Source organism: Lepidothrix coronata, unplaced genomic scaffold, assembly GCF_001604755.1.
Source record: "Lepidothrix coronata isolate B3197 unplaced genomic scaffold, Lepidothrix_coronata-1.0 Scaffold217, whole genome shotgun sequence".
In the NCBI taxonomy this organism is placed as follows: Eukaryota; Metazoa; Chordata; class Aves; order Passeriformes; family Pipridae; genus Lepidothrix; species Lepidothrix coronata.
Window position 1 is genome coordinate 374,802 of NW_016690397.1, and position 12,421 is coordinate 387,222.

Below are 12,421 nucleotides of genomic sequence, written 5' to 3' on the forward strand. Positions count from 1 at the left end.
CTCCATGCAGAAATCTAAAAGACTATTAGGTTCCTTCTAGGCTCAAAGTAAATTTCTTTCCACCCATGCAAATCTCATTTTTATTAAAGAAAATATTCAATTAACCTCAAATATTCAGCATACTCAAATCTAATTAGACATGAACAAGAGATGCAGCAAAGCCATAGTAAACACACATGCAGATTTCATTACTATTATCTTACTGGCTTCTCAACTGGCTTTATCAAAAAGCAGACTCATTAAGTTTTTTCTCCCCTGTATGTAAAGCTAATCTTGAGTAGAAATTAGATGACCAATCACCTAAGCAAACCTCTGCAAATAACAACCATATTAGTATTGTGCCGCAGAATACAATCCTGAAGCAATTAAGAGCAAAAAACACCTTTTGATACTGATTTGTTAGGATATTTGGAAGTTAATATATTTTAATATTTTAAACAGTTTATATTTTTAATATTTTAAACAGTTTATATTATAAACAGTTTATATTTTTAATATTTTAAACAGTTCTACAATTGATACTGAAGCAGCAAATAGAAAAATCAAAGTTATGAAGCCAGGTTATGACTAACAGAAATAACACAATATAGCACTACTAGATTGGAAAGCCTTATGAATCACAGTCTCTACAATACAATAGCACAACACTACTTTCAAATTTCACAGCTTGAAATGTATTGAAGTTTCGTAATTGTCTTAAAAGTCTGAAATTTTATTCTCTATTCATCATAACTTTGCTGTATTTTGCTAGTTTAACTTTGCAGAGTAAATACGTAGGAAACTAATTCTGTGCTTGCACCATACCTAGAAATCAGAATACTGTGTAAGAATTTTATATCTTCTGAAGGCTTATTATAATCAAAGCAATGAGAATTCAAGATGCAAGAGAAATCAAAACTGTTAAAAAGCTTTTATTGGCTTATGTTATTATTTCAATGATGTTTTAATACAATTATTTCAGTTATGTCTGCCTACCTACAACTTTCAGAAGTGTTTACAGAAGCTAGCAAGATGAATATTGTTCAGCTCATAAAAAGTTATTATTTATGTAATCTGTTATTTAGTAACTGATGCCACAAATCCCATTTGTTGGAATGGGAGCAGCCTCAGCAAATGAAAGACATTGCAGCACTATTAGTTTTTGTGGTTTTGTTTTTCTTCTCTAAAGCCTTACAAAGATCACCATCCTCAGACTCACAAAAATTAACAATTGTGCCCTGTCCTCTACTGTCCCTCTCAAATGGGCAGTCTCATTACAGCAACAGTTGATGATCATTGTCTAGGAGGGATTTGAGTCTTCAATTACAGGATAATCCAATAGTTTATAAGTATTAAGAGGATCTAAACAAGTGAATTCTTTGGCAAGTCACATTCTAAAATCAGGTTTGTAGATGGTACCAATTTTAAAGATCTGACTGTGACTCCACTTTTGCAAAGCCGCTTTTACAAAATTATTTTTAAAAGAATGTTTAAATTGAAGGTCTGTGGAATGGTTTGTCACAAATAGCAAACTGATTCACCTGCTCCAGGATACTCTCAGATAAAAGTCCAAGACAACTTGAAGCACTTAGACTGAATCTTAAATGAAACAGACTTTAACAGAAAAAAAAGTTAGTCAATAATTGAAATACTATGAAAGAGCAGGGAAAATATTTAACAACAGAATTATCAATTACTAGAATAATTCTATGTATACTATAATATATAATTGTATATTGACATAAACTACCTCAAATGTTCATTTGAGACTAGCATGTGCAACATGCAGGATTAAGTATAATGAAGTAAAGAGCAATGTATTAGTATTAAATATGGATGAATAACTTCCCATTTTAAAAACTGATTAGAGGAACACTGAGTATTCGCAAGTGGTGATCGAGTCCAATTACAAATTTTCTCTTTCCAAATGTATTTTAGTTGTATATGGTTGATGTTTTTCTTTTGCTGTATCATCATGCACCAACAGAAAAATCAGTTCATGATGCTTTTAAAAAGAATACATATATTTATGTATAGCCTAATTTTAAAATGTATGTGCTCCCAGCATATTTAAATTTATTGTAATGCTACCATTTCTTCCACAAGCCTACTTCAGTATTCCATTTCATAGTTAACAACTGCATCCTTACCTCATTTCTTAAAAACCACTACTAATATTTCCCAAAATATCTGGAAAAAAGACGAATAGTACACAGATAAATGCAAATATAATGTACAGGAAATAGGCTTTATTGCAGGTATTTTCATAAGACAGAACTTAAGAGAAGAAACATGCCTGCTCAGGAGTACATCCCACTCACCAGTGCTACACTTACAGTGACTCCTCTGACCACCTGTTGGTTTGGGAAGTGACAGTGGGGTGTCCTCTGCAAGGAAATAATTTCATCTGCATTCAACACACAGCTGCTGGATTGTTTCATCTGAAGTAATTCGTAACTCAGTAGGACCAAGTGATGTAATTTTAGTCCAGATCTTTTCAACTTCCTATTTAAAAACTGAACACTAACATAATACAAATTATTTTGTGTTTCTTGAAGTGTTAACACAAAACAAACCTACATCCCCATAAGTCATGGGCTGCTTTGCACAATTAACACTGATTGATTGATTTTGACATAGGCACAATGAGAATGTAAAGCCCCAGGATTTGCAATTTAAGAATATTGGTGCAACAGCTACTGATACACATTCAGTGTTTAAAATATTTTTGCGTTAGTCATAGACTTCTTGGGAAGATTAGGTTAAAGTTATCCTTATGTACAAATGCTATCTGAACCACTAATTTTAGTTGCCATTATTTTTAGCTACACAGCAAAGTGATCCTGTAACTGTTTGAAATAGTTTCAGTGACATCAGGTACCAAAGTTTTCCAAATGAAGGAGAATTGTTAGTGCCTCTTGCAGATTATATCACGAACAGTTGAATAAAAATCCATCAAGTCACAAAATATCTAGGCATGTAAAGTAACACTGTATCTACACGGAATTGAAATTCATACACTGAACTTGCCTACTTAAATCAAACATACCTTTAAAAGTTAAAATTAGCAATAGGATAATAAAAGTAATACCCCAATTGTTCTTCACCAGAGCCTTTTCTTGTTATCTTTAACCAAATTCACATTTTTTTCTTCCTTGTAAAATTGTTTCATTGTGTTTGGCAAGGTCAGTAGTATTGTGTACAGATAAATTGTAATCAGCTTTATGTATTTAAGTGTGAATGTCAGACTCAACAGAAAGAGTCACAAGTATTTCCTTAGGTAACTGCAATTTGAAGAAAGAAAAGCCACTATGGGTTCCAAATTGGAGCACTGAAAGATGACATTCTTCAAAGAGCAAACAGAATATGCTGGAGTACAGAAATGTCAAAAATATTTTTTTTTACTTCTTTCATTTCTTTTCAAGCTCATAACTTTATTAAAAATATTTCCCCTATGTGGAAATATTTTGACAATTTTTGATTGTAAACTTAAATCACTTGAAGTACTAAATCACATTCAGAAGATTAGCTTTCTAGATTCAGTGTTTGAACTGCAAGTCAATATTCTAATTTATTATGGAGATAGCTTACATTTTTCCAAGCAAATTACATAATTAATCAAACTGAAAAGGAGGTGTATCCTATTGTAAAAATATCCATCATATAGAACAATTTCCATTGCTGTCAAGTCCTTTCAATATTTGATGAAGTAATTTTACCCCCTCTTTTCAAAAGACATTTCCTTTTATTATGTATCCTAAGACACTTTAACTAAAAACCCAAATCTGAATATTTCAATAAGGTTGTTTTATTATTCAGTAGATTCATGGAAATTTTACTAGGATGACAGAAAAAATTCCACACCATTCTGTCTCCACTAATACAGGTACATGGCTTCAGCTGGCAATATTACTGGGATTAGCATAGAATGATGAAATATTTAAAGGAATTTTTTTTTCTAAAATCTAATAAATCAAATGACTGCCAAATGTCATTAAAGTGATGGTCTCTGACTTGAATATGCTTTTCATATTCAAATTTGAAAAGAAAGAGATGAAAGCCTGGAAAGGTTACTCAGTTTCAACTAATAACCTCAAGCACTCTACATTCACATGCATAAAAAATGAAATTGGCTCTATTGTCTAATTTTACTTCAGAAACAACTCTTTTCTTCTTGCACTGAACAGATGTATTAGCATCTGTATTTAAAGGGATATGCTGAGTGGTTTTGTTCGCCCCAAAGTATTTAGCAGCTATGTCAGACTAGTTTGTACACAGACAGTAGCTTATGAATCAAGTCCAAATACAATATCCTGCATTATAAAGTATTCCTTTTACATATTTTAAGATTTGTTTGACATATTTAACACTTGTAATTGCATACAGTAGGCAAAGAATATTACACTTTTTCAAGGCTAATGGGGTAAATCCAGGTATTCTTCTTTCTAACTTATCACGAAGCAAATAACTGAGTCATACTATTAGAAAATTGCAAGAAAAAAAATTAATTTGGAGCTTAACAGTCAAGACTGTTTTGAGTTTTATTAATGTTAAACATGAATACAGCACATACAAAGGAGAACACAGGCTGATTAAAAAAGGTATTTACAAATAAAAAATATAGAACTGCCGAAGAACAGCATAGCTAGCATGTCATATTTCACCACTAATACAAACCCACTCATATTATGTAGCCAGGCTGAAAATACATACAGTATCCAACATATGATAGGAATTAATTTTTAAGCAACTATTTATTTTTCTGTGATGCAGAGTGAAATATGTTATTTAAATCTTTTCCTAAGTTTTTTTTTTAAGCCCTGGTCTCATTTATTAGGTACTATTCAAGTGAACAATGGGGAATTTGTCAATTACTGCCCACAAATCATTCTATTTTAATGGGAATAAAATTATTCTTTACATTTAGAATTTAAAACAAGATATAATACAAAATTTCCTCAAAGAGAGAGAATGGCCACATATTAAACTAAAGACTATTAAATGCTTTCAAAGAATCTGAGAAACTGGTTCAGTGCTTTCATTTCAGGTGAGGGAAACAAAACATGGGCAAGATACTTAGTCTATGTCAGAATTCTTTCTCTACCTTTTAATACCAACTCTGTAATTAGTACTACCCAGAGATTTGAACTCCAACAAGCTTCAGGATCTGGGTAAGCACTAAACACATTGGACATTTCGTACAAAATTTACATCTCAACTTTTCTCATCTGTCTGAGATTAAGAAACCCTTTTATTAATTCCACAGTCAGTCTTGACTGCCACCTTCAAGAAGCTGAATATTCCATATTTTCATTTCCTTTTTGGTCACACTAAAAGGCTACGACTTTGATGTGAAAAATAAGATTCCAGCTGACTCAAATGGTACACAATAGCATCCCACAGAAATAAGTGCTTTCTGCACAGAACAGCAGAGCTGAAAATACCTTGCTTATAGGAACAATGTTCCTATTTTTTACATCCACAGTTGTAACTAATATATGGCCCTTGAAAAACTCAAAATAAAGGGAACTTCTAAATTGTAAGACCAACTTGAATCCTGTATTTAAAAATGCTCAAAAATATGTACACTTTACTCCTTAACATTTTATATATTTATTTCCACTTGTTTTCTTCTATTTCATGTGGAGAGCACATAAGATAAACTACAAGCTCTTCTCCAATAATCACAATTATTCATCCACTTACTATCAATACTTCAATCACTATCAATATTACTTGATTGACAAATATATTTATTGAATGACAAGCCATCCTCTTCCTCTATCAAGTGCTAAATTCTTGTGATCATCTTATTAACAATGTCAGAACAGAACCACAAATGAATGCTATTACAGGAATGTCAATGTAACTCGAGTGTTCAGAGACACAAACATTACTCATTAAGTAATTATGATTAACAGGCAACACAGAATCATATACACATAAAAATACATACTACAAAAAATTATTCTAGTTCTGTATGCAGTGACTTTTCATGTTAGGAACAACATCTTCTACTTTTACCTTTTCCCCACAATGGTGTGGATGTGAGAACAGAAAGAGGGATGTGGAAATGCTCCCTGTTCCTTCTCCAAGTGGATGGGACTTCCTACAGTGCATCCACTTTGGACTCTCCCTAAGACCTGGGGCAAAGAGATGTCTCCTTGTTGAACAGCTCTTCTGGAGGTGAATCTGCTGTGAAGGAGGGAAAGGCACATGTCATGTTCCCCTGCACCACTGTTCTGCCACGTGCCAGGAGGAGAACACAGTGGTCCAAGGTCAGCACCATAATTAGGTTTGATGCAATCCCCTCAGCTCTGTCCAGAACTGAGAACACACTGAACTAAAAAAATCTGTTTGTGACAATGAATACAACTCTGGTTGCTGCCATTTTATCCAGTGCAGAGTCCAAATTCCTCATTTTTTGAGTGCAGCTGTAGTGGAAGAAATATATCAAATTGCACATTTTTAATATAACTAGGTTTTTTTATTTACAGTTTTATTATTTAATATTTGATAATGTATCCCCCCTTGCCATTACAGTATTGTGTGGGGACCATATAGACATTAAAAAATTAATAGAATTTGATTCTCATAATATTCAGTGTGAAAAAATTATGCTTGGTGATATAGACAACACAACTAATCAAAATTAAAATTTAGTTTCAAATGCTATCCTTTGATTTTTAAGTTTCCAGTCAGAAAAATACTCCTTTCCATTTGTAAAGTCACCATAACCTACTACCATGTCCATAGGCTCTGACAAACAGTATCTCCAGTAAGCAGCTGAGGATCATTCTTATTCATAACCACAAAAAAATTACCAGTGGGGTTAAAAATGACTCTTGCTGATGCTTTTCCTGTGGGCTTATGCATTCAGCCTTAAATCTGACTTTCTTCTTAATTTCATATTCTAACTAAATAGTATTATTTGTTACCTAAAAAATAATGGGTCACCTAATGACTTAAGATTCTGTAGTTTTCAATCATTTTAAAAGTGGTTGTTTGGGTTTTTTGGTATTACTTCACCCTTTTATTCCATTTCTGCCATCATGAAGAATGACTTTCAGTACATGCTTCCAATTACAACTTCAAAGTATATTTGACAAGGGGTAGATGGAAGTTGTAAATCCATCATTTCTGCACAGTGCCTACTCAAACTTCTGTCATTTCAAACTTTATCAGTGGCAAAAGACAACTTAGGTATTGCCTGGATTCTTTAAACTTTCTCTCCTTTACTTTAGTTCCTGGACTATAGTGACCATAACACAATCAATCACCTCAGTGATGGAGAATGGCAAATGCTCCTTTTTAATCTTAGACCCACTAGTACTCCTTGAAAGTACTGACTATAAAGTTTTAATAAGTTACTTGTATCTTATTCTGATAAGATGGTTCTGTTTAATGAATTTTATTTCTTGTTTTATTAAATATGCTGGTGGAGCACTTTTACTTCCCCAGTTTCTTACAGAAGAAAAGCACAAAGCAACTGGTTTTAGATAGGACTAGGAGGATACAAAGGATTAGTATTTCTGGTACAGCAGAATCAAGTCAACTCAGTAACACAAGGTAATACTAAAACTCTAAAATTTTAGTTCTCTAAATTCTGATTGGATATTCACAAAACAAGCCAGTTTGAGGAAAATATTGAACACTCAAAAATCTCCCTGAAGCACACTAAAGGCACTCAAGTCCTGCAGAAAATTAGTGTAAAGAGAAATCAAGTCAGCCAAAATTTAAAACTGCAATACAATGTCCAAATAGTTTTCTTTTTTCCAATGAACAGAGATATCACATAGGAGGAAATGCACTAGTCAAGCAGTCATACAAAAAAACATAATAAAAAGTATCTATTGCTTTGCTATACATAGGTTTTATACTTTACATCTCATAATTGCACAAACAGGCTTCACTCACCAAGAGAATCATGGGCAATTGGTATTGTTCTTTAATGGTGTTTAAGAGGGATTTTCATGTCAAAACTAATTAGAACTTGAGATCTTAACTTACAGTTAGAAGTAAATGACAGTTATCAAAAAACTGCTGTTAGAGCAACAGAATGCACTCACAGTAGCTGCACCGAAAAAGAGAGACCTATAGAAAATAACAGAACCAGCTCTGAATAAATTGGTCTTGCCAGTAATTACCTCATGGCACATTTTAAGACAACTTGGAAGCTGACAGCAGTAAATTTTATTGTGATAACTGAATGCTGTATAATCTCCTGTAAGGATACAGTGTAGACATGGGGGTGAAAGGGAGGAGGGGATGGAAAAGACTTTTTTTTAAATTATTTTTTTTTTTTAATATAAAGACCATGCCAAAGAAAATGCAAATTCCCAGTTTTGATGTCTATTTTGAGGATCTGAAACAAGGCTTTTAATCAATGTATTATACATCAAATTGATAATGTTAACTTCTGATTATTCAAATGTATGAAATATTCATAGAGAACTGTCCAAACTTTTACATTTCTCAGACTTCTTTTCTCTATTAATTATCATGCCTGGAAGCTTTTTAGTAAAAGCAGCAGCCATCAGCCTGACTGAACCTGACAAGCTAGCAAGGCCCAATTACACTGGCACTCTGTGGCACTTTGATGTACTGGAAACGAAAAGAGATAGGGGCAAATTGTATAGCACATTATGTTAATGACTTGATTTAATCCAGCCACTAAACTTTATGTAGCCTGTTAAAAAAGATGCTAACACTAATTATGCCACTTTGGAAAGGAAAGAAGGGGACAAGCATTTCATACCGACAAAGTGAAGCTCATAAATGTTGTAAATGAAATGAAACAAAATGAAGTAATCTATGATTAATCATACATCATAGACAAGAAGAAAAGAGAAAGAAGCAAGTGGTACAGCTAAGTACTGGAAAATCTGTTAGATACCCTTTATGATCAACATATCTAAGAAATAACCATGAACTGTCTAATTTGCAACATGCAAAAAACCCCCAGTATGATCTTAAATGGCTTAAACAGTTTGGCATACAACTCAGATTTATAGGATAATTAGCATAACGATCTCTAAAAATCACAAGTCTTATTTACAGTGTTTGATTACCAGCAGGATATTTATCTCAAAAGATAAAAGGCAGTGATTTTTAATCTTAAAAAAATACAAATTCAATAACAATTTTGACATGCTGTATTCTAGAATTAACCCAAGAATTTAAATAAACCAAGGCATATTTTGAAAATCCAATTTGTATCAAACATGTTGTCTTAATAGTTTATAGCTTTTATTGTTTTATCTACCCTTTGTGAACATGCACTTTGTTACCAGAGGAAGAGATCAATGGAGAGAGGTAGAAACTGATGAACCTGAAATGAATCTACACACAAAAATCTCTCAGAAGTGTTCTTAAATAACTGTGATAAAATAAAATACAGGATGACTACAAAAGTATAGAACAAGTGTTTGACTTACTAGTGATGAGCAGCAGTCATTGTAAATGATTAGTTCTCAGAATTACAGGTGAAAATATTTTATACAACGTAATTCTTTCTTCAAAAGTACCTTTTGTATCTTTCTGAAGAATATACAGGCGATAGCATTACTGAATCCCTTCTACAGCTTAAAAAAGAAGGAGCAATATTTCCCGTACAAAGAGTTGCTTCTTGTTGTTACTTGCTTTGTAAGATGTCTCACGCCTTGAAAAAAAAATTTTAAAAAGTCAAACTACCTCTAGGATATCACATTGCAGAGCACTAAAAACCGTGAAGACTGATAGGATCTCACAGTACACCTCTAGTCCTTTAAAAGAAGGCTAAGACAGATGACAAAAGTATTAACTGTTAGAGGTACTAACATCAATTTTAAGTACTAGTTTCGTATTTTTTAAGATAGTTCAGTCGATGTTAGATCTAAAAGTAGGAAATACTTTCTTTTTTTTTGGAAATACTGTTCAAAGTAAATTTTTCCAAATTTGTATTATGCTGTGTTATTTTGTATATGTGACTTCATGCTAATTAATTACTGGTTTTAAGAGTAAGGGGACATCATTGGTGTACTGGTTCACAAATAATGATAGAAAAAGAAGTACAACTGAAGTGACTGGATACTGTACATGTACAACTTTATTGAAAAGTGATGTTAGATATAGCAAACCTATTATTAGAGGACATTTCAGCTTAAAATCTTTTTGTCTTGTCAAATAATTGCCATGATCACTGATTTAGCTGTTTAATATTTGTGGATCTGGACTTGAAATAATACCATCATTGCTGTCAGTTTTTATTGATTCAACAGCATCCTCATCTTGTCTACCATCTTGATCTGAAAAAGAAACATTAAAAGAATCAATGTAATCAACCTCCCCCATATTGTAGTCCATCTGAGCCTGCTGAGGAATCTGATAACAATATATTTGCTTTTCTAATAAATGAAGAATAAGTGCCAGGTAAATCTTATCTTCCTGCAGAAGATTAACACTGCAAATCAATGACCTTTTGAGTCATCTAAACTGTATTTTTTTCTGTTTAAAAAAAAAAAAAATTTTTCCCAGATGAAAGTTAAGGATTGGAATGATGTAAGTCCTGTGATGAGATGAGGTATGAACAACTGTTAGTTTTACATAAGAACATGGCCTGAATTTCTGGATTTCCTCTGATTATGTTTAACACCATGCACATGTAGAGAAGAATGTATCCTTTTTTTAAATAAAAAAGTAGTTCTGTATGCAGCTGGATTATTTTCTAGAGCATTCAAGGTTTTTTCTCTGAAGCAAATTACTTAGCACAACAGGGATTCAGCATCATGTTTTCCCAATTTTTCTAATGAATTCTTATGCAGAAGCTGCAAGCAAATGAACATAAAATTTTAGCATTCTGGTTGTGCATTTACTTGGTATTGTGGACTTGGTTTATTTCAATGATAAACAGTCTAAGCTCAGAGGTGGAACAGGATGACCCAGCTCTTATAATCTTTAAATAAATCTGCCTCTAACAACTTTATGTCACAAATATGATAAGACATACTACCCCTCTCACTGTCTGAAAGGATTTCTGATATCAGCATTGGCTGTTATCTGCAGACAAAAGGAGCACATTCATTAAAATAGTCTTTAGAACAGCATAGTTCTAAGGGAGAATATAAAGACATTTAAAATAGAAGCCAGGTTTCCTTTAATATTTTATGAATCTAGGTCAGATACCAGATTTTTGCATTCAATTACAATACAGTTTCCATTTGGGAAGAAAATAACACCACCATATCCACCACCCAGCTTCAGCTATAAAGTACACCAGAATATAATTTCTGTCATGAAGCTTCTCATAATGAGGCAGCTCCTACTGCTAGTAAGAAATGCTTAAGAAAATGGAAAGAGACATAGAATTATTAAGAAAACACAGTTACTTATTCATAAAAATGAATTCTACCTTCTGGTTCCAATTCTTCAGTTATTTTTGTCTCGTCTCCAGAAGTAATTGGTGTTTGGTCAGCTAACTGCTCCTCTGACAGATGTGAGAGCTCTTCTTTCTCCTGTTGAATTTCTTCAGCCATCTCCTTCACCTTATCTTCTAGCCTTTCTTGTTGAACCTCCTGTACCACATGCTACATAAAAAGATAAACTTACAGTCTTTATAACATCCCTTCAATAGTAAAAGTTACTAAAGTTCAGAACGTGAAGAGTAATGGCCCACATTCATTATACACAGCCTTGAAACAATGGTATTGCTTATGCAGCACAAGAAACAATGAGAAGTTGTCAACTGCAGTAACAAATAATTGATACAGTAAAAAGAAATTCTCTAATGATGTGTATTTGTGAAAACATAACTATTATAATCATTTGGTACCTGTCAACATATATACAGCCTCTTATTTACAGATTCATTTATATTTCAGCTCTTTCAGTTCTACAAGACTCAGTTAAAAAACAAAACAAAACAAAACCACCCCACCAGCACATTATTCAGTTAGCAATTTTATAACTTAAATTATACAGTATTTTCTGTTTCAAAAGCAAACTAATATCATATAAAAAAGAATCAGCCTTGCTACAACAGAACAAACATGCTACCTAAGGTAAAATAACTTCAGTGCATAACTTACTCTAAAGTAATCTTATTATCTTCTTTATCTTGGAGTTCATTTACATAATCATAGCTCATCAATGGATACACATTACAGGGTTATGTCCAGGATGGAAACGTACTGATGACTGAATTCAGTCATCTTAAACCCCATAAAAGTGAGGCCTGTTGAGCTCTCCTGGACTTCAGGAGCTGTGTTTGGTCACCTCTCCCTGCCTGGGACACCTCTCAAGACTCACAAAGGCTGAAATCTGAGATACTTGCAGGACCATCAGTGACAACAAGGCCTGGGCTGATACTCACCCCCTCCATCTTCACATTCATTAAGGTGTAACTCTTGGTTGTCAGGAAACACAAAGGGATTTAAGTGATTAATTCACTGAACCCCTGGTAGAT

The 12,421-nt window shown here is 33.0% G+C and overlaps 1 protein-coding gene across 1 annotated transcript in view; it reads right to left on the reverse strand.

Moving 5' to 3' along the window:
* RPGRIP1L (RPGRIP1 like) overlaps positions 1-12,421 on the reverse strand; it is a 44,692-nt gene that overhangs the window by 9,559 nt on the left and 22,712 nt on the right. Inside the window, 3 exon segments of the mRNA XM_017833570.1 lie at positions 2,301-2,485; positions 10,142-10,265; positions 11,369-11,543. Of these exon segments, the coding sequence (XP_017689059.1) occupies positions 2,301-2,485; positions 10,142-10,265; positions 11,369-11,543 (484 nt within the window).